Here is a 21269-nt window from a genome sequence, read left to right as displayed (position 1 = left end):
GACAGGGAGGACAAGGCAGCCCAGGTGTTTATCCTCTTCCCCCAGGCCAGTTGCTTCGTATGCTAAAAAAATAAAAACACTAATAAAATAAGCGGCCGTTTGAAAAAGCCTGTGGCATGCTTGGCCGCATGCAAATGTTGTGGAGCCAGGGTGCTGTTTCCTCCCTCCCGGGGAGGGGGAGCCCAGGCCAGCCCCATCCCACAGCCAGCTCCAGCCCCAGTTAGGCCAGTTCCTGCTGCCTGCTGGTATCAATAGCCGCTGCACAGACAGATGATCGCACACAGCCCGCACGCTTGGCACAGAAACAAGTGTTTTTCCGGGAAAAAATGCGGGGTGCAAGGGCAGGATACAAGTGTCCCCGTTATCTGCAGGCAGCTACCCCCCACCTCAGTATCTCCTCCTGGGCCCAGGCCCTCCTCTGGGGGCATTTTCATAGACAGACAGATGTCCCCACACTGTGTTTAGCCTGGTATTTCATCTGCCTCCTCTGTGGCGAGAGCAGCCCCACTCTGGCCTTTTAATCTCCCTCTGGAAAACAACCTGGGGATGGTGAGTACAATTGTTTTGTCCCTGCTAAAACCAGGGAAAGGCAGCAGCTGGTGCTCGCAAAGCAGGCTCGGGCTGGGATAAAAGGGGCAGTGGTGGGGAGGGAGTGAAGCACCTCAGTGTGCAGAAGAGAATCAAACCCGCACAAGCATTTCCTCTGCTCCAGTTAGTGCTGTAACCAGTTTTTCAATCCCTATTTGGGAGGCACAGCACGCATCTACCCTTAGGTAGCAGGAAGACGCTCAAGAATTTGTCTTTCTGAGAAACCTTTTATTTGGCACAATCAATGCTAGCGTTTTTCAGAGCGAAACCATTCCTTCCTCCCCCTACTGAGAAAAGCCTCCAGTACAGGCTCACGCTGCACAAAGCTGTGCTCAGAGGCACGGCCTGCTGTGATGCAAGGAAATTTAGTTTTTCTCAGTAACACGTGGGTGTAGAAAGCCCAGCCTTTGGATTTACAGCAGCCTGCTGCAAACTTTTTGTTACCAGAAGGAGCTTGACCACAAAACTTTCATTGAGAAGGCCTGGGCAAACAGCTGGATCAAAGGCTGAAATGCCTCGATTTCCAGGGCTGGAGCTGCCGTTGGGGCCAGGGTTCCGAGCAGCAGCTGCACCTCGGGGGCCTGAGCCCTGTTCCTATGCTGGAGCTTTGCCAGAGGCTTTAACAGAAGCAGGGTCAGGAGGCAAACCGGGAACCCTGCAGTGTGCGGACAGATAATTTTGTTTCCCAACGCAAGGCTGGCTCAGCAAAGAACCAGACAATCCTGTTAGGGCCTCACAAAAGCCCTGGCAAAAAAAAAAAAAAAAAAAAAAAAAAATCATCCAGCTGCACTTGGAACAAGATATTCCACTTTTGTGCCCTTTAAATGAAACCGTCCTATCATTACCTTTGCCCCTCTCTGGAAGCACAAGTGACAGTGAGCAGCAGGGAACCTTTTGCTTTCTCCTTACCCAACCAGTCTGTCCCAGCAGTCTAATTCTCCATCTGGCTCACTGCTCCATCCTGACCCTCCGGAGAGTTTGCTGGCTGAGGGGTAGACAAGTGTTCCAGCTCGTAATGTCCGTTCCTTGCAGTCACCACACCACTCGGCTGACCCTTTTCTGCTGCCAGTTTTTTACTTTTCTTGCTCTCAATGATCTGCTGGAGCTGACGCCCAGCATAGTCTGGTTTTGCAGTGAGCACAGTGGCAGGCATGGTGAGCCCGAGGATTTCGGGTACCATGTAGGGCCGGAGCCAGCCCACCAGTGGGGTGCTGCCGGGGGTGTAGTGAGTTTGCTTGTGATAGAAGAGAAGTCCATCGACCTGTAAAGAGGAGAGAGAGTGAATGAAAGGTCAGAGCCGCAGGCTTTTGCAGGTGGATGACAGTGCCAGACAACAGCACCGCTCTCCATTTACAAGCCAAAACCACCAGCTGGATCATTTTTCCCCTCAAGCAGTGCAATAAATAGCGGAAGGGAAAGAAGAAACCTGCAGAGCTCCTGCCCTGAAAGATCAGCACAAGCCCAGCAACTGCCGGATGGCTTTAAATTATCAAAGGCAAATGATTTCAGCCTGATGTCGGCACAGACCAGCGCTTTTCCTCTGGTTGCTATGATCCTGTTCTGCAGAAAAGTCATCAGGTTTCCGAATAAGGCAGCACACAGAAAGGCCACTTTACTGGATTAAGGTTATTTTAAATAATACATTTGGAGAGTAATTAGTCAGAGCGCATGACGCCAAGGAGCCCTGATTCGTAATGCTGCTACAGCTCTTTCAGCTGGCTTATGCAAAATAAATTCTTCATGTTTCCCAAGAGAGAACTTCTCCAGCAATCAATGACAGTTAAGGGCACTCAGGACTTTGAAGGTTGAGGCCTGAACTCTTGTGCTGCTATTTCCACACTCCACGATACTGCAGCTGGCTGATGTTTCCCCCGCTTCCCTGCCATGCTAAGGGATTTTCACCTTCTCTTCCTGTGCTTCCCGAAGGTCAGACCCTGCCGCCAGCCTAATGCTGGTGATGGTGCTGCTCTTAGCTCAGCCTTGCAAGCTTCAAAAGGGCCATTTGCCTACGAGTAAGAGTGGCTGAGGGGGCAGATCAGAAAAAGAGCCCACTTCAGTCTGAATTGCCCCCAGACCCCTCCCTGAGCCTACAGCCCCCAGAATATATAAGGCAGAATGGCACCTATATTGGCAGCGAGCCGAGGCACGGGGGAACCAAGCAGATCAAGGTGATATCTGCTGCCACGCTGGACTGCGAGCCAGGCTGAGCAAAGAGCAGCATCTGTCCGTCTCTGCTCCACAGATGCTAACCTCTGGCAGAAAGGGGAGAGCTTGTGCTCCTCTGTCCACAATTTTCAGCCACTGTTAAGAGCTTGCAAAATAATTCCAGAAAAAGAGAGATTCCTGTGCTAGGAAAACACAAAACCAGACCAGTAAACATTGTGATGAGCTTGTGTAACCCTCTGGATATGTAAAGCACAAAGCTTCTCCCTCTCCTGCCTCGCGGGAAGGCTTGGGAAGAGCCAGATTCTCTGGCACCCCAGCGCCACATCCAGCCCATTCCTGCGGGTGCGCGGCACTTGATGAGCAACGGGGATTCTCCAGCACCCACAGGAATGTTTTGGTGAAGAACAGAGCCTGGAAAGGCTTCTGCCTTCCAGATCGTTCCAAAGATCTTCCCTGAGCTGGAGAATTCAAAGGAGTTCAGCCTGGTGGAGAGTTAAGTCATATTCTTCCTGCCCCTGATTTCTCTTAAGTTACTGCAACTCCCATATTCCTTCCAGTTTATTTAATTTGTTGGCTGGGTCCCCACCCTGAGTCACCGCACTGACACCAGCCTCATCAGAATAAGGGCTGACACTGTCCCTAAACAACTGAACGTGATGAGAAACTGGCCTGGCAGGACTTCACATTTCATAGCCACGCTTTTCAGATTTTCGGAGCTTAACAGTATGTTCATTCCTTCACACCGGAGTTTCTCTGAGATTTTGGCTCCCCCTGCCTTTGTGAAAACCTGAACGTTGTTTTACTCAAATCTGCGAGTAGGACAGTAGTAGCTCTTAAGATCCACTCCAAAAAACATTTCAAATTCAGTGCCAGCCAATGCATCCAAAGTCCACTGAATTCAGTGGAAAAAAAGTTTCCGCTGAATATAGCAGATCAGGTCCTAACTCCAGGTTTACAGATTGACTCTGAAGACCCAGATCTGAAAGCACTGCCCACGTCTGTTGCCACCACATGCACGAGATCCTAAGGCTCACAAGATGCTGGGCCCAGGCCTGAGGACACCTCAGTGATACTGCACTACCTACAGCAAAGCTCTATTTTGCCTTCTGCAAAGTTTCTTTCATTATGTGCTGTTGGTGGAAGCTATTTACGGGGATTTCTTGGGCTCCCTCTTGCGGCACATCACAAAGAGACCCGCGGTTTCCTTCATTCCTGAAGCGGCACCACAGTTTCTGTGGGGTTACTGGCTGCTTTGAGGCAAATCACACCAAGTTTCACTTGTTGGGGTCGCACCCCGATGTATCAGAGAAACCAGGGGGCAAATCACTGCTGGATTACGAGGGAGATACTGATCAACTCCATCTCCCTCCCATGGCGTTTTGCAACAGTCTCCTTCGCAGGCTCAAACGATTCTGCTCTGACCACAGCAGGGTAATACTCCTCAGCCTTTTCTCATGGGAGCAGATGCCTCAGGAAGGAATGAAGCTTTCTGCAACAAAGACGGGAATCACTGTTTCACAGAGCATTTGTAATTGAGGATGTCAGCTGGAGGAAACCTGGGATGTCTTCTCAGCATTCCCCAGAGCAGGGTCTGGCACTGACCAGCAAAGGGCTGGGACTTTCCGGCTCTAATGACTGTCTTGGCTTTGACAAGCAGAAGGCAAAGTCAGCCCTCACAGCCAAATTAGCGTCCCTTAAATTTAAACCTGCTCTTAAGTTAATCGCTAATTTGGGCCGGGAGAGCACAAGAAGCACAGTCAAATCAACGCGGCTTTTGGCTTAGCGGGACAACCAACCACTGTAGAGGCTGTTCCTGACCTCGGGCTGAAACTGGGCACTCTGCAGGAACTGCTGCAGCTTCTGGCTCCCAGATGTTTGTCACTGACGCTGTGCCAGAATGCCACCACCTCCTCCAGCCTCTTCTGCTTCAGTGCCAAGTCAGCCAGGGCAGCCAAAAGCAGCCTGAGCCATTTCACAAAGGCCTCTGACTCGCTGCTCACAACCACACAGAGCTGAACTGGGCGGCACATCGAGTTGCCAGTCCTGTCCTTCTCAGCAGAGAGGGCTGAACAGCACAACGGCCCCGACTTCTAAAGCTGCTGAAGCAAACACAGGTGTCCTGTTCAGCCACTTTTGCTGGGAGAATGGCCACCTCAGAGAGAGCAGAGAGCAGCAGGAGCCAAAGGCAGGAAGCTGCTGGCTCTGTACCAAAGCAAAAAGCCAAGCTCACACACGGCCCTCCACAAGATCCAGTAGCACTCTCAGAAGGGCAGACTCATCTGAACCCCTCCCAGCCATTTCTGTCACAGCCACCTGTCCCCCGCTCCTGCGCGCCTCAGGCACACATCGCTAACACCTGCTGCACCTCTCTCCCAGTGCTGTCTCTCTCCCAGTGCTGTCTCTCTCCCAGTGCTGTCTCTCTCCCAGTGCTGTCTCTCTCCCAGTGCTGTCTCTCTCCCAGTGCTGTCTCTCTCCCAGTGCTGTCTCTCTCCCAGTGCTGTCTCTCTCCCAGTGCTGTCTCTCTCCCAGTGCTGTCTCTCTCCCAGTGCTGTCTCTCTCCCAGTGCTCCCTTCAAGGCTGAGGTCCTGGCACCGCCTGCGTGTTCTCACCTCAAAGGGGAAGTCCATAGCCAGCACTTCACACAGGCTGTCCGAGGAGCAGGGGAAGTTCTGCAGGCCTACAAATTTGAACTGAAAGAGTAACAGAGGGTTAGTAGAGACAATAGCATGGCCTAAAGCAGAACAAGTCACCGAATCGAGCCCTGGTGTGGAGGCAGCTGAGACAGAAGGGTTTCCCCCAGTGCAAGATCCAGCATGAGAGGGAAAGGGTGAGGGACAGGCATCAGATAAAGTAACCAGAGAGATCTCAAGCATGGACCACATCATTAAACTGCTGGCCTTCCTGCACAAACAGGCTCAAAAGAGGATTAAACCAGCTCCTGAAAAGCAGTGCCCTGATGGCCATTAACTACATGGACTGAGTAAAACCACTGGCTGATGAAGTCAGAGAGAACACGACAGGCACACCCAGTTTCTTTATCTATAGCGACTGGTCTCTGTGATTACTATGGGTTATTGGGACAGACAGACCTCTGATGCAATTCAGAACAGCAATTTGTAAGCAAATCCCAGATCTAGAAACAAAATGACAGGACCAAGCTGTCCTACAGTGTCAATCATAGACCACTAGACTAACTGGGAGTGCCTGCATGAAAACCTCCAAAAATCAGCACAAAAATCAGAGGTGCGGATGGCAGATACTCAGTGCACAGCTCCCACATGCTCCTGATACTTTTTTCCCAAGCATTTAAGACTGCAGGAAGGAGTTTTCAGGAGAGCTGACCCTGAGATGCTCTTTTAACCAAAATAGAAAGTGATGACCCCTGGGCAGGATGCAAAGCAGACAGACGTCTGCTCCAGGCTGCTGGCTCAGCCAAGCCAATCTTTCCACCCAGGAAATGGAAACTGAAACGACCCCCCTTCATTAGGTAGTTGTCTTCTAGATATTCCTGTTGGAGTCAGAGCAGGATGTTCTTCAAATACAGACACCCTTGCTGCTGGCAGAGGAGCGGTCATCCCTATTTATGATCGATCTGCTCAACCCACAGGAGCTGCTCTGCTTCACTGTGTCTGAGCACACACAGGGGGCACACAGCCATCAGGTCTCACTTTGCAAACTCTGCCCCATAAGTCAGGCTGCCAAATCTCTTGTGTTCACCCCCCAAAATCACTTTCCAAGCTGCTGTGGGTTTTAGGTCTGACCTCCATGTGTAAGTCTCCAAAGCAAGAGTTTTTAACCTTGCTCAGCAGGGACTCCAGGTGGCAATCCAGCATCCATCCCCACAATTTCAATGATTAGTTTAAGCAGGAGGGAAGGCTAAAGCTTTCCGAGCCTTTCCCCTTGCCTTGCGAGCCCACAAGACTCCGCAAGAATAAATCCCATTGTAGTTCTGCTGCCGACCAATGCTCCCCCCTGTAGAAACCACACTGGTTTTCCATTCCGCTTCAAGGGAAAGCTAAAAACAGCATGGAAGTTGGCTGATACCCTGCAATCTGATCTCCCTCAGCACTTTGGCTGAGAAAAAAAAAAAACACCAACAAACCCACACTCATTTACAATACTCAGTGGTTCTATTTACATCCTGAACATAGCATCCCTTTTCATCAGAAGTACACTTTGAAGCCTGATCTGTGACCGGGGAGAAAAAAAGGAAGAAAGCTTCCGCTTGTGAAAGAAAGTGCTGAAGCCTGCTGAACAGGAGAGCTTTACCCCCCACCCTCCTTCCCCTCCCAGTACAAAAGAACTTACTGGATTAATCCTGCTTTTCTCTCCCAGCCCTTCCTCCTCTTGGATCTTTGAGAAGAGCCAGAAGAATCTGAAGTCGGTCTGTGAAAGGAGGCAGAGACTTAGCGACTACCCACCACGCATCACCGATCGGCACCCGCCGAGCGTCTCCATTCCTCTGCCCTTGCCCGGGAGATTTACCAACTCCGCTTCACCTGCGGAACCAGCCAACACCCCAAACTCTGCCATTTCCCCATGTACCCCATTATTCCAGCAGCCAGCAGCCCACAAGCTGTACAGACACTGGTGTTTAGAGGAAATATCCATCCTACTGCATGGGGGCTTAAGCCCAGTGTTGGCTGCACAGCAGCTCACAGAACAGGGCAGAAAACAGGGTAGGGGCAAATTCAGTACCTGACAGTCATAAACGGGGTGTCCCCTCCAGCACATCACATCGAGGATATAGTACGTCTGTGCTGCCTCGTTGTAGATGCAGTCCAAGATGCAGTACACTGCGCACACAAACACAGCAAGCTCCAGACACACTCCAGAGACTGCCCAACCCAATAGGCAACAGCCAGGTGAAATCTCTCCTGCCTTAAGCCTGCCCTGCTGTAAGGCTGCGAGGTACAGAGGGATCCCCTTCCACTAGCAGGAGGTGCGACCACAAAAAGCCTTTAGCCTGAGGAGTCCAACAAGGCTACAAAGGTACCATCCAGAGGCACAGAAAGCAAGGGCCTGTTTCAGAAAGTGGCATTTATCAAACAGTAACTCCTCCTCAGGGCAGGAAAGCAACTGCAAGAGGTATTAAGAAAGATCACACTGCACACAGCTGTCAGAAGACAGAGAGGATGTTGAGGTTTAAGAGTGTCAGTTAAGCAGGCAGCTAATTAAAATAAGTTTTTATCTAGTATAACAGTATCTGAGATTGTCCACGTCTAGTTACCCCCAGAGATATGCAAAGGGCCTGAAACCACCCTCAGCACAGCCATGGGGCTCGTGGGAGCTGCAGAGGCAGCACTGAGCCTGCTGGCGCACACACGGGGAGCAGCAGCCTGTTCCTTTCTCTCTATCGCAAATACCTCCTCAGACTGTCACCTTTCTCGCTCGTTGAATTGTGCCGGTTCCCGCCTGGCAGCAGAGAAGGGAACCTGTTGACACAGAATCCACTCTTGGTGTAAGCTGCTGTTGAGCCCTGCAAAGAAACAGGAGAGGAAAAAGAAGTCAAGCAAGACAAAGAGACCAGTCTTGTGTTAGTTGGGAAACACGTACAGGTCCTTTACCAGCTGGTGAGACATCACCACTGCTGCTGCTTACCCTGGATGCCACAACTAGCGCCCTTTTCCCGACGGGACACACCACTACAACCCACTCCTGTTCCAGATCCAAGGGGACATCCACCAGCCATTCAGACAGCATCAGCTACGGAGACAGCCAGCCAGGGGGTAAAAAAAAAGAGCAGTTAGCAACAACTGTCCCAAAGCTACGGAAAACTCACAGCAAGAAGGTTTTGATTTGGCTTCTATAGCTGCACTGCGTACTGCAAAGGCAACCTGCATTGCTTGTCACCCTGCATTGCAGCACCAAAGGGGCTCCCTCCCTCTCCTCAACCAATCTGCATAACAGACTCTCCCTCAAGTCTTTCTGTTGCTTCCCAGCTGCTGACTAAGCGTCACACCACGGCACAGGGCTCATAGCCCTCGCTTGAGCACCCCCATACCTTGGTCCCCACTCCAGCACTTTATTTATTTATAAATACATGGCAGAGCTTAGTGAGTCCTAAATATTAAGAGTAAAGAGCCCGGACAAGTTGACCTCTTCAGAGATTGACTGGCTATAATCACCTGAAAGGCTCTATGTCTTTTAGGACCAATATGGCAGCCAAGGTTAATAAAACCCACCAGCTGAGGTTTCCCTTCCTTCCCAATGTCCCAGACATGGGGAGAGATGGAAATCTTAGTAACCAAGTGCTGCACAACAGGATACAAACACTGCCAGCTGAGTTGAAATCTCCCAAAGCACACAGGCAATGCATCTCCACCTGTCTTCCGTTTGTATGCAGCGTGCCTGGGAGGCAGAACTGAGGCACAATTCCTCCCTAAGCACCAAGCCAGGCAGGACACGTCAGCCCCAGCACAGCCATCCCCATGGCAGCTCTCCACCCCACATCCATCACCCTGTGTTCACACCCGCTCCTCACCCCAGGAAGACAGGCAGCCCCTCACCTGATTGGCGTAGCGCTTGGGCAGCTTCTTGCCAGTGTCCACGTCCATCTCCTCTTCCTCTGCATCTTCCCCCTCCTTGTCCTCGCCCTCACTCTCCACCTCAGCCCAGTCGTCCTCTGCCAGCCTCCTGGCATGGTTCACGTAGTCCAGCCGCCTCCTGTGGGGGGAGGAAGGAGCCCGGCTCGCCCTCTGCGGCAGGAGACCACCCCCGCTCCCCACACCCAGGGCCCCGGGCCGCCCGGCAGGCCCTGCGCAGGCCTCCTCCGGCCTCCCGCTCCCCAGCCCCAGCCGAGCTCACTCTCTCTGGAGGCGGAGGAGTCGCTGGCGGCGCTCAGCCTGCCCCGGTCCGCCGCGGGGCTTGTATGCGGCCAGGCGGGGGTGCGGGGCCGCGGGGCTGTTGGGCGCTGCCAGGGCCACGCCGGCCGCCAGCGCCGCGCTCAGCTCCTCCATGGCAACGCGCGCCCCGCGCCCGCCGCGTCATGACGCACTTCCGCCCGGCGGGGAGGGGTGGTGCCGCGGGCGCCACGCAGCGCCCCCTGGCGGCGAGGAGGCTCCGTGCCCTTACCGGCCAGAAGCAGCGCCCCCCTCCCCGCCGTGACTCAGTTTCCCCTCCCGTCGGGAGTGGGGCGGGGACCGGGAAGGGACACTCGGGGCACGGGCGTGGGGGACATTCCGAGCAGGGACGCGGGAGACACCGCGGGCAGGGATGGAGGGGACACTGCGGGCAGGGATGGAGGGGACAGTGCGGGCAGGGATGGAGAGGACAGTGCAAGAGGGATGGAGGGGACAGTGCGGGCAGGGATGGAGGGGACACTGCAGGCAGGGATGGAGGGGACAGTGCGGGCAGGGATGGAGAGGACAGTGCAAGAGGGATGGAGAGGACAGTGCGGGCAGGGATGGAGGGGACAGTGCAAGAGGGATGGAGGGGACAGTGCGGGCAGGGATGGAGGGGACACTGCAGGCAGGGATGGAGGGGACAGTGCGGGCAGGGATGGAGAGGACAGTGCGGGCAGGGATGGAGGGGACACTGCAGGCAGGGATGGAGGGGACAGCGCGGGCAGGGATGGAGGGGACACTGCAGGCAGGGATGGAGGGGACAGTGCGGGCAGGGATGGAGGGAGACACGCTGTGCAGGGATGTAAAGGACACCCCGGGCAGGGATGCCCCGGCGGGTTCCCGGTGAGGGACGCGGCGGCAGCTGGTGCCGCGACCCCCGTGTCCGCGGGCCGGTCCGTGGCCGTGGGCGGGCTCGGTGTCCCCAGGCCGGCTGCCTGCAGAGGGCAGCGTGCGACCTGCCGCGCCGCTCCCCGCGGCTCCCGAGCTGCGAGCCGGGCAGCTCGGCGCGGCCGTGCGTCACGGGAGGCTGGCGGCCAGCCCCGACACCGACACCGGCCCCGACACCGGCATCGCCACCGCCGCCAGCCCCGCCACCGGCACCGCCACCGGCACCGCCACCGGCACCGGCACCGGCACCAGCCCCGCCACCGGGCAGCAGCACCGACATCGCGCAGCGGCAGCGGGCGCCGACACCGGAACCGGGCAGCGGTACCGAGAGCGGCCCCGGGGCTCTAAGCTCGGGCGGCAGTTGAGAGCGCGGCCCCCCCGACCCCGGCCCGGCCATGCGGTGAGGGCGGCCCGCCAGGTCCGCGGGGGGACGGGAGGCGCGGCCGGGCCGCGGCTGCGCTCGGTGCCCCGGTGCCCCCCTCCCTGTGCCGCCCGCTCCCCGCTCCGCTGCGGCGGGGGCTGCCCCCGGGACCGGCCCGGTGCTGCCTGCGGGGCCCTTCCTCTCCGTCCTGCGTGAGATTTGCGGACTTCAGGAGAGAAAAACAAAAACAAAACAAAAAAACCCCCAACAACAACAAAACCAGCAAATCCCGGGAAAAATCGGCCTGGAAAGGAATTGCAAAATCCCCGGGCCGGGATCACCGGGAGGTTGGGCTGGTTTGGGGTCGGTTCTCGGCGCTTTATCGGCATCCACCGATTAGCAGCTGCTGGCGGGAGGAAATCGGGGTGTTTTATCCATAGGAACCCCGCGAAGAGTCACTTTGGATTTATTTCCTCGCTGGCAGCCGGATCTTTTTCTCCCGGAAAGTGAAACCACGGGATCGGCGTCCCAGCAAGATAAAACCTGCGTGGACATGGCCGAGCCCAGCTCTTGGGCCGGCTGGAGTTTCCATCCCTGAGGAGTGAGGGAAATGCAGCTTGCTTGACTAGGGAATGTTGTTTTTAACCAGAGTGCTGGGATTGGGGGGGTTACTTGGACATACAGACCTCAGCGTCACCTCGTAGGGAATTTCTTCTCCACCTTTTTTTTTTATTTCCCTGAGAAACCAGCCAAGCCTTTTCCCACAGTGTGGGGAGGTCCCTGTGCCGAGCGAGTTTCAGTGTCACCGGGGGGGCTACTTTTCCTGCGGGGACTGTGTTACACCGTGGTCCCCCCACCCGGGACCGGCCATGGCGTTGAAAGCCAGAGCGCTTTACAACTTCCAGAGTGAAAACAAAGAGGAGATCAGCATCCAGGAGAACGAGGAGCTCGTCATCTTCAGCGAGAACTCCCTGGACGGGTGGTTACAGGGTCAAAACAGCCGCGGGGAGACCGGTCTCTTCCCTGCCTCCTACGTCGAGATCCTCCGCTCCCGGTCGGGCTCCAGCTATACAGACTGCTCTAGCAGCCCGGCCGGCTCTCCCAGGCACGACTCCTCCTACACAGCCACCCCCAACCCCGGCATATCCTACCAGGGCAGCTTTGAGGATGACGATGATGATGATTGGGATGACTGGGACGACGCTTGCACGGTGGTGGAGGAGCCCCGGAGCGCGCCGGGCACCAACGGGCACCCATCACCCAACCTGCAGTACCCGTCAACGTACGGCCACCACCAGCACACCGGCTACCGGCCCAAGCCGGCGCTGGAGAGGCAGGACAGCATGAGCTCCTCCAAGAGGGGCAGTGTGGTGGGGAGGAACCTCAACCGCTTCTCCTGCTTCGTCCGTTCAGGGGTAGAAGCCTTCATCCTGGGCGACGTGCCCCTGATGTCCAAGATCGCGGAGGTGTACTGCATTGAGATGGGCTCCAAAGGTCCTCAGTGGAGGGCGAACCCCCACCCCTTCATCTGCTCTGTGGAGGACCCGACCAAGCAAACCAAGTTCAAGGGCATTAAAAGCTACATCTCCTACAAGCTGACCCCCAGCAACATCAACTCGCCTGTCTACCGGCGGTACAAGCACTTTGACTGGCTCTACAACCGCCTCCTGCACAAGTTCACGGTCATCTCGGTGCCCCATCTGCCCGAAAAGCAGGCCACCGGGCGCTTCGAGGAGGACTTCATTGAGAAGCGCAAGCGGCGGCTGATCCTCTGGATGGACCATATGACCAGCCACCCCGTCCTCTCCCAGTACGAGGGCTTCCAGCACTTCCTCTGCTGCCGCGACGAGAAGCAGTGGAAGCTGGGCAAACGCCGGGCAGAGAAGGACGAGATGGTGGGCGCCAGCTTCCTCCTCACCATCCAGATCCCCACGGAGCACCAGGACCTGCAGGACGTGGAGGACCGCGTGGACACCTTCAAGGCCTTCAGCAAGAAGATGGAAGACAGCGTCCTGCAGCTGACCAACGTGGCCTCGGAGCTGGTGCGCAAGCACGTGGGGGGCTTCCGGAAGGAATTCCAGAAGTTGGGCAATGCTTTCCAAGCCATCAGCCACTCCTTCTACATGGATCCCCCCTACAGCTCAGATGCCCTCAACAATGCCATCTCCCACACGGGCAAGACATACGAGACCGTGGGGGAGATGTTTGCTGAGCAGCCCAACAACGATCTATTCCTCATGCTGGACACTCTCTCTTTGTACCAAGGGCTCCTCTCCAACTTCCCAGACATCATCCACCTCCAGAAAGGTAAGGGTGGCTTCTTCTCCCCTGGTGATGACCTCTCCTGTGTGATTGATGGCTCCACATGGGTGGGAGCAGCGTGGGGAGCGGGATGGGGATGCAGTGAGGAGATCCGGTGCTGTGCAGTGATGGCGTTGAGGATGGGGACCTGCTGGCACTGCTCCCTGGTCACCCCAGCCTGGGAGAAGATGCTGGGGCTGTTGGGTCCAGGATCAGGTTTTGCCTCAAGTGATGCCTTGGACTCCCAAAGCACTGACTCGGGGCGGACGCTCTGGACCTTCTGGGCACAACCAGGGTCAAACTGCTAAACCCCAGGAGGGGTTTAGCACCCCCAGGACATTGGGGCTCCTCATGTCCCCTTTGTCCCCTTGTGCTTGCAGGTCTCCTGGGTATTTGGGGTGATCGGAAAGGAGGAGAAGGGGTGAGAAGTGTCTGCTCTGCCCTGGCTGGGGCGGGCAGTGGGCAGGCAGGGCTCCATGTCCCTTGGCACCCCACAGCAGGGTGTGACACAGCCAGGGAGCTGGGCGTGGGAGCAGGGCCAAAGTCCTCGCGCTCCTGGCCCCACTGCCCGCTGTGTGGAGGAGACACCCATGCCGGCACCCCCGAATTTTGGGGGATAGGGAGCTTTTCCTGGGGCGAAACCAGGGCTGTCCATGTCGGAGCATTTGGGGTGTCCATGCATGGCACTGCATCCCCGGAGAGGGCTGGGAAGGCGAAGGAGGAAGAGGAGGATGCGATCCAGCCCCGGCCGCTTCCTCGGCATTCCCTCCCTGCGTTGTTTACGGCAGCGGGTGAAGAGGGGCTGGATCCCGGCCAGCAGCGAGGCCGCGGGGGCAGAGCGGAAGGCAGGATTTGGCCTCCAACCTTTGCTTCCTCCTCCTCCTCCTCTCTGCTGGGAGCATGGCTGGCGCAGCAGGAGAACCGTCACCCCAGGACCCACGCTCCCGGCAAGGGGCAGGGAGAAGAGAAGAGAGCCCAGGGAGCTGCGGGCTGGGTCCTGTTTTCAGGCAAACAGGCTCCGTGCTAATGAGAGGGGGAGGAATGCGGGGCCAGAGCCAGGCAGGATTCTTTCGAAACCGAGCTGTAAAAATAAATGGAAGGAAAGGGGAAAAAACTGGTGTCAGAGCATCAGCTGCCTCTGGGAGAGGGAGATGCTTTCCCAGCCGAGCTCCAGCCGGCACCGCATGCCCTTCCTGCACCCCAACTCACCGCCTCGGGGCTGGGGTCTCGCAGGGCTGCTTCTGACCCATATCCATGGGGTGGCATCGAACAGGCTTGGCTGGGGCACTTGGCTATGGCAGCACATGGTGCCCCATGTTAGCTTGGCACCCCAAGCCTTGAGTCACACCCCTCCAGCAGCCCAGATCCCCAAAGCTCCTGCTAAATCTGAGGCTGACTGCCCAGGGATGTGGCAGAAAAGGAGTTGGGGTGGTCAGAGTCCAGAGGGAAAAGGCTCCTGCTCTTTGTCTGGAAGAGAGGGATGGGGATTGATGGGCATGGGGAGGTGGCAGCCTGGGAACGTGCAGCTGCCTCCTCCCTTATTAACGTGGGGGGCTCTGCACCTCTGGCTGGGGAGGCCAGGCTGGTGTCCCGGCGATGGGAGCCACTGGTGCTGGTCGGGGCTGCCTGTACCAGGGGAGGGGGCAGAGGGACACACTGGTCCGTCAGCCTCTCACCCTTCCCCCTGCCTCGGCAGGCGCCTTCGCGAAGGTGAAGGAGAGCCAGCGGATGAGCGACGAGGGCAGGATGGACCAGGAGGAGGCAGATGGGATCCGCAAGCGCTGCCGTGTGGTGGGCTTCGCCCTGCAAGCCGAGATGAACCACTTCCACGAGCGGCGCGTGGCCGACTTTAAGAGGATGATGCAGTCCTACTTGAAGCAGCAGATCATCTTCTACCAGCGCGTCAGCCAGCAGCTGGAGAAGACATTGCGCATGTACGACAACCTCTAACTCCTCTGCTTTGTGCCCCGCCGAAATCATGCACTTCTCTATCTGCAGCCTCGCAGACCTCCTCTGCTTGTGACGGGCTGAGAACGAATGGGAACTCATGACGCTAATGACCAAATACCTTCGGGCTTTCTCCCCGCTTCCCGGGCGGGCAGGCTGTGGTCCTGCGGGCAAGGGCTTGCCCGCGGGCTGGCCGTGCCGCTTCTGTCCCCAGGGACCTCCCACCCTGCTGCGGGTCTGGTGGGGACTCAGGGGGACTCACAGGAGAGACAGATGTGAAGGTACCAGTGCCACTATCTCTGCCCGGTGATTTTTAGCTTTCCGAACACACATCCTCCCGGAGCAGAGAGGTGGGTACATCCCAGCCCGCTGGGAGAAGAAATCAAAAGCGGTCGACATTTTGCACACTAAAAGTTTTCTCTGATGGGAAAAAGAGAAGAAAAAGATCTTTATTTGGAAGAGAATGATTTTTTTTGTCATGAGATATTTTCAATATTTTCCATTTTTTGCAAACTTTTCTGCAGCATTTTTACCAATCAGTTTTTAAATAGATGCGCAGAGGTGAAGGGAAATCTCTTTCTTGAGGATGGCTGTTGACTGGGAAAAGGGAGAAAAAAAAAAGGAAAAAAAAAAGCCCCACAGCCTTTTCAATAAAATCGTTGGTAGGAAAAAACCCACCTCCTTCCCAGAGATGTCTGTGGAAAACAGAGCCGCTCCAGACTCCTGGGGAAGGCTCTGCATCTGAGCATCCCCGGCTTCCAGCCAGCTTCCGAAAATCCCCGTGCCGTGTGGGGTGGGGGGCTGAGCACCGGGAGGGGGGACCCACACCAGCTGCCCTCCTACTCTCCAAACAACCCACCGAGGGGCACATCCTGCCCCCCGTTGTCCCCCTCGGCAGGGCAGGACCCTGGGCAGCGTGCCGCCGCCTGGGGAGACAGCAGGGCTGGCACGGGGGCCGTGTTTTCGAAGGGAAATGACTGGGATAAATCACAGCGAGGAAAGTTAGGGCCGGCTTGGCCAGGCTCCAGGGTTAAAATTAGCCCTGGCGTGTGGGCCAGCGGGGTATTGTTAAAATAACAGCGGTGCTGGGAATGCGGCGGGCTGCGCTCCATTCTCCCAGAGCCCCCCCAGCCCCAGCCCATGGGGACGAGCATGCTGAAATACAGCCAGAGCCACCACACAGCTTCCAGCCAGGCAGGATGCGTCTCCTCCTGCATCCCACCACCCGGGCAGCCTCATCCATCACGGCCCCATCCCTTGGGGCTGTGTGTCCCTTCCCCCCAGGCCCCAGCAGCACAATGGCCCTGGGTCTGAGCCTGCCACCGCGGTCCCCGGGCGGGCAGCCAGCCTGCAGCACCGCGAGCAGCCTCCAGAGCCGTGCTGGCACCCAGCTGTGCCATCCCGGCTCCCCCGGCCCTGGCTCGCTGCGGGGATGCCCTGTCTGGGATCCCTGTTCTTGAGTCCCTGGGGTGTTCCAGAAACTTGTGGCCAACGGTGGATTTTGGAGTGTTTGGACATGGGATAGGCGACAAGTGCCAGGGAGGGTGGGAGAGTCGGTGTCAGGAGGGCGCGTGCAGCCCCGGCGAAGGAGTTAATCCTCTTCGGAGCCACCCTGATAAACACTTGCAGATTTGGGCCCCAAACCCAGGCTGGTCACACCCTCCATGAAGGCTGAATGCTGCAAAGAGCCGCCTCTGCTCACAGGGTGTGCGACCAGAGCAGGGAGATGTCCCAGCACCCTGGGAGCTCGTCCTCTGCTCCAGCGTCCTGGCGTGGGGATGGGGACAGGACAGGATCCCTACGGGCTGTGTCCCGTTGACATTCCTGCCTCTGCCCTCTGCTGCCTGGCCGCTAATGGCTGGGGCCCTCCCTGCACACAGGCAGATGTTTGGGGTCTGCCTTGGCTGGGAAGGGGGCTCAAGCATCCTCCTGCTGCCCACCGCATCACTGACAGCATCCTGCTGCGGTTTGGAGGATGGAACCAGCTGCACTGGTGCTCCAAGCCCAGCAGCTGCTGGGTGGGCACCCTGGGGTGTGGGGTGGCAGCATGGACGTGTGCCGGGGGTGCAGGCGGTGCTCCCCATTCCCCAGTGGTTTCGGTTGCTGCCCTTAACCAGGACACAGGCTGTTCCCTGCTCCTGCTCAGGGTGGCGGCAAGAAAAGATCCCCGGGGCGCGCGAGGCCGAGAGGAAATGCCAGAAACATGGGGCAGGTTCGCTTCCTCCTCCTGCTACTGCTTCCCAAGGTTGCTCTTGCGTGGGAAAGCCGAGGCCATGGCATCGCCACGAGCGACAGCTGGTGGGGGGGTGGCAGCAGCAGCCGGTGCATCCTCCCTGGGGAGGGCCTGTCTCTGCCTCTGCTCTGGCTGGTGGCTTTCAGGAGCTGTTGTCTTCCATCCTCCCTTTGGGCCTTTGCCTGCCATGGAAAGAAAATCCGGCATCCTTGGTCTGAGCCCTGGGACACGAGGGTTTGTACGCGGGCTGCGCCAGCAGGCAGTGGGGACAAGCCGGATCCAACCCATCCCCGTGTATCCCCTGGAGCAGCAAGGCTCAGCTCAGTGGGATGAGCCACCTCCACAGCCAATCCTCTGTCACCCTGCCATGCGTCCCCTCCAGCTCAACCCAGCGTGGGTGCTCTGGGGTGGGAGGACCCACTCTGGGGTGCAGAAGCAGCCGTGGAAAGCAGCTGGAGGATGAAGGATGGGGACGTGCAGGGTGCTTCTGGGACAAGCGGAGCTGCTGGTCAGAGGCTCATCAGCCACACGGATACCTCACCAGCCCTGAGTGCTCCATAATCCGGGGTCAGACACTGAAGCAGCCTAGCACCCCAACTTGGCTCCTCCCCACGGCAAAGGGGAGCGCGGAGTGCAGGTCCCAGCAGGGCGGCTGGGCAGGATCAGACCTGCCTCTTAGCAAGCGCTGGAGAGGCACAGCTGAATTGGGGAGCAGAGTCACGGCTGAATTGGGGAGCAGAGTCACGGCTGAATCGGGGAGCAGAGTCACGGCTGAACTGGGGAGCAGAGTCACGGCTGAACTGGGGAGCAGAGTCATGGCTGCTGGTCGAGCCTGGCAGCAGCTCCAGGTCTCCACATGCCGGGGATGGAGCTGAATGGGATTTTGCTGCTTGAAATGGTCCCATCCAGCCCCAGCCCCACTGCACGGGGAGGTGGATGAGCGTGTGCTTGCCTGGAGGAGCAAGACCAGGCAGATGCACATGGGAGGGCACCAGCATGGAGCAGCAGCAAAGCCAGGGCAGAGCGAGAGAGCTCAGACTGCCAGCTCCGACCTTTTAATCACTGCACTTCTCAAATATTTCCGAAGCGTGACTCTGAGCGGGCTCCTCTGGGCAAGGCAGCGAGCAGCACCTGGTTCCCTGGCTGTGGCTATAAACGCTGCCTCCTGCTCCCAGCCCAGAGCGGTTCTGGGGAGATGGCAGCTCCCATGCTGGGGCAATGAGCCGGGGTTTGCCAACCCTTCCCGTTCCCCTCGTGGATAACCTCTCTCCGGTCCCCGGAGGTGCTGAGCCGGGGAGGTAGGTTCTGTGCGGCCGGGGAGCTGCGTCTCTGGGCGTGTTGTTTTTGCAGGAGGGGTGGAGAGCCCAGGCTCCGGGATGTGGTTGCCCCTCTGTCATTGTCTGTCAGCCCTGGAGTTGCTGGGTGTGGAAGGCGAGGCCAGGCTCAACCTGGCTGGAATTCAAACCAGCAGCCTGGCAGGAGAGCCACAGCAGTTGCCTGGGGGATGCTTTCTGGTGTCCAGGTCCTCAACTCTTCATCCTTTCCTCTGCCTGCCAGGGCCCCTCTGGCCCTGCGGATTAAATTCCTGTGCTCCGCCTCAGGTGGGCAAGGCAATGGGGCGATGCCTGGCTCCTGGGGACAGCGCTGACCCTGCATGGGCTTGCTGTGAGGTTCCACCAGGGTGACGTGCCTGCAGCTTGCTGCCAGTGGAGCCTGTTCTGCAGGCTGTGGGCATGGCTGGCCGGAATTGGGCAGGCAGGGAGGGGGGACATCTCCCAGGGTCATCTTATGATGAATAGACTCCACAAAGCCATGAGCAAAGATAGATCTCTTGAGACTCAACGAGCAGAGTAATTCGCTAAACTCAGGAGGGAAGCTTTGGCTATAGGTGTACCTCCATGTGTATTAAAATATCCATGGATTACTGCACGTGTGTGTGTGTGTGACTTACACATTTGTGTGTATGTTTTACCCATATACCTGTGTGCCTGTCTACATGTATGTGATCTGATTTAGCCCTTTGAGTACAGCGTGACCCCTGCCATTTTCAAATCTGTAATCAAGTCACTGTTTTGATTATAACCAATCCCATTTAATTGCTTTAAATCACTTTATTAATCAGCTGTCAATTAGGTGTTATTAGAAATCCTATATTAAACTTGTGATCTACCTCAGTAAATTTCAAATTGCTGCTAAATCAAAGCCATGTAAAAAATCTTTCTGCGACAGCCAGCCTGAGCTCCAGCTCAGTTTCCCATGTGGGGCAGCTCCCAGGAGGACCTGGCCACCCCTGGTCAGGTCCTTCACCTGCTTTGGGAGGGAGAAGTGTCCTCCTGCCTTCCCAGGCAGGCTCTCCCGGAGACATCTCCTCATCACCTGCCATCCAGGAGCACAACCTGTGCCCCCTGCAGAGACCACAGCATGTTTCTCTTGGCTCCCAGCAACACCCAGAGCCTCTGCTGGGGCTGCCGAGAGCTGCCACGGAGGGTTGAGATGGGGACAGGGAGGTGGGAGCCCTGGGACCACGCTTGGCCTCCCCAAAACAGAGCAGAGCTGCCTGTGTGAACTTGGAGTTCATGCACTTGTCGCGCCTCTGTCTCCAGGAGCAGTGGGGACAACATTGTCACAAGGTCCTGCAGCCTGTGATGACAAGGACCTCCTGTTGTGGTGGTCCACAGCAGCAGAGGAGTTTGGAGACTGGGGCCACGATGCTTGCGTGGATCCTTGTCCTGTGTGCAGGGCTTGGACGTGCTGGCCTGAAGCCTGGCTCGGGACAAAGCCCCTGGTTTGTTGAACCCCTGCATCTGCGTGGCTGAGGCTTCTGGGGAGGGTTTCAAAGCCAACTGATCCGACCTGCCCTGGGTGGATGCTGAAAGAAACCTGTTTGGCCTATTATTTATTTGCATTTGAATAGGTGCCCGGAAACTGGCTCATGTCACCAGACCTGTGCCAGACCCTCCTCCTGCTGCGCGTCCATCCCCACCTGCCAGTTCTGGTGTCCCCAGCTCCTGCTGAGAGCTGGTAACATGATGCCGGTTTTGGTTTTAACCCAGGAGATGTTTTGGACCAGCGAGGCTGCCTTCTCCCTCAGCTGTGCCACAGCGCTGATGCCCTTGCCTCTGCTGATCTGAGCTTGAATTGGGACATTAATCCCAGCACCAGGCTGAAATCCCGGCAGGGCTGCAGGGACTTCCGATGGATCCTGCCCTGGTACCCAGCTGCGGGGGCTTCCCAGCAGGGGAGGAGAAACTCCCTGCTTCTGGGGCTTAGAGAAGGAAGGAGTGACTTTTAATTCAGAACACAATAGAAGTGAAACTCACAGGCATTTTTGCCACTTGTGAGCCCCCATGTCACTGCACTGGTAACCTGGTAAGCAGTCACTGAGATGTTTTTATCCAGGTGGTCACCCCGAGGTGTGTGGAAGTGGCACAATGGACAAGGGACACCGGCTATCAAGTCCTCCTCACACCTTCTGGGTGGCTCTACTTGGTGATGTCCTTGCTTTTGAGGTGCCCTTTCCTACCATTTAGGAGGTGGTGGCAGGTATGGTCTGTCGTCTCCATCCTGTCACACCTCTGTGAGTCACTGTGGCTCCCTCACTGTCCTTTGTCTCCAATCTGGGTGTCTTCTGGCTCCTGCCCTGCTTTCTGCCACCCCACATTTTCCCTTAGTGACATGAGGGTAGGAGGTGGAGGATGGATGTAGGTGTGAGACACTGGGGGAAACACCAGCAGCTGGAGGTGCAGGAGGAGGTGGGGCGGTGCTGCGGGAAGACCTGGCAGCTACTCCCTGGGAGCAGAGCCTGCGAGTTCATGGGCACAACTGGCTCTTGTCACCCAGCTGTGCACATCTGGCCTGACCCGGGGAGAGGAACAGCACATCTGGCAGAGCAGCTGTAAGCACCTTCCCTAAACCTTTGCAAGCTTTATAACCAGCTTGG

The 21269-nt window shown here is 57.0% G+C and overlaps 2 protein-coding genes across 2 annotated transcripts; one reads left to right on the top strand and one right to left on the bottom strand.

The window, feature by feature from the left end:
- Positions 1-828: 828 nt before the first annotated feature.
- Positions 829-9716, bottom strand: SNUPN (snurportin 1). Its single transcript, XM_065641910.1, has 8 exons — positions 9562-9716; positions 9264-9420; positions 8356-8460; positions 8137-8233; positions 7453-7550; positions 7063-7140; positions 5364-5444; positions 829-1849 (listed from the first exon to the last, which is right to left on the bottom strand). Exons 1-8 carry the CDS (start codon positions 9711-9713, stop codon positions 1520-1522), a joined length of 1098 nt encoding a protein of 365 aa, XP_065497982.1. The 5' UTR covers positions 9714-9716; the 3' UTR covers positions 829-1519.
- Positions 9717-10969: 1253 nt separating this feature from the next.
- Positions 10970-15752, top strand: SNX33 (sorting nexin 33). The gene is made up of 2 exons (XM_065641668.1): positions 10970-13155; positions 14846-15752. Exons 1-2 carry the CDS (start codon positions 11718-11720, stop codon positions 15097-15099), a joined length of 1692 nt encoding a protein of 563 aa, XP_065497740.1. The 5' UTR covers positions 10970-11717; the 3' UTR covers positions 15100-15752.
- The last annotated feature ends 5517 nt before the right edge of the window (positions 15753-21269 follow it).

This window comes from Caloenas nicobarica, chromosome 10 (assembly GCF_036013445.1).
Source record: "Caloenas nicobarica isolate bCalNic1 chromosome 10, bCalNic1.hap1, whole genome shotgun sequence".
Lineage (NCBI taxonomy): Eukaryota > Metazoa > Chordata > Aves > Columbiformes > Columbidae > Caloenas > Caloenas nicobarica.
The sequence above is the reverse complement of the archived record's forward strand: the minus strand, read 5'-3'. Positions and strand labels throughout refer to the sequence as shown.

Excerpts from the sequence above, each read along its gene's own strand:
- SNUPN (XM_065641910.1), bottom strand. The coding sequence starts at position 9,713 with ATGGAGGAGCTGAGCGCGGCGCTGGCGGCCGGCGTGGCCCTGGCAGCG. Across the intron at positions 9,421-9,561 it reads CTCCTCCGCCTCCAGAGAGA|GAGGCGGCTGGACTACGTGA; the intron begins GTGAGCTCGGCT and ends CTCCCCCCACAG. Across the intron at positions 8,234-8,355 it reads CGCTAGTTGTGGCATCCAGG|GGCTCAACAGCAGCTTACAC; the intron begins GTAAGCAGCAGC and ends GTTTCTTTGCAG.
- SNX33 (XM_065641668.1), top strand. The coding sequence starts at position 11,718 with ATGGCGTTGAAAGCCAGAGCGCTTTACAACTTCCAGAGTGAAAACAAA. Across the intron at positions 13,156-14,845 it reads CATCATCCACCTCCAGAAAG|GCGCCTTCGCGAAGGTGAAG; the intron begins GTAAGGGTGGCT and ends CTGCCTCGGCAG.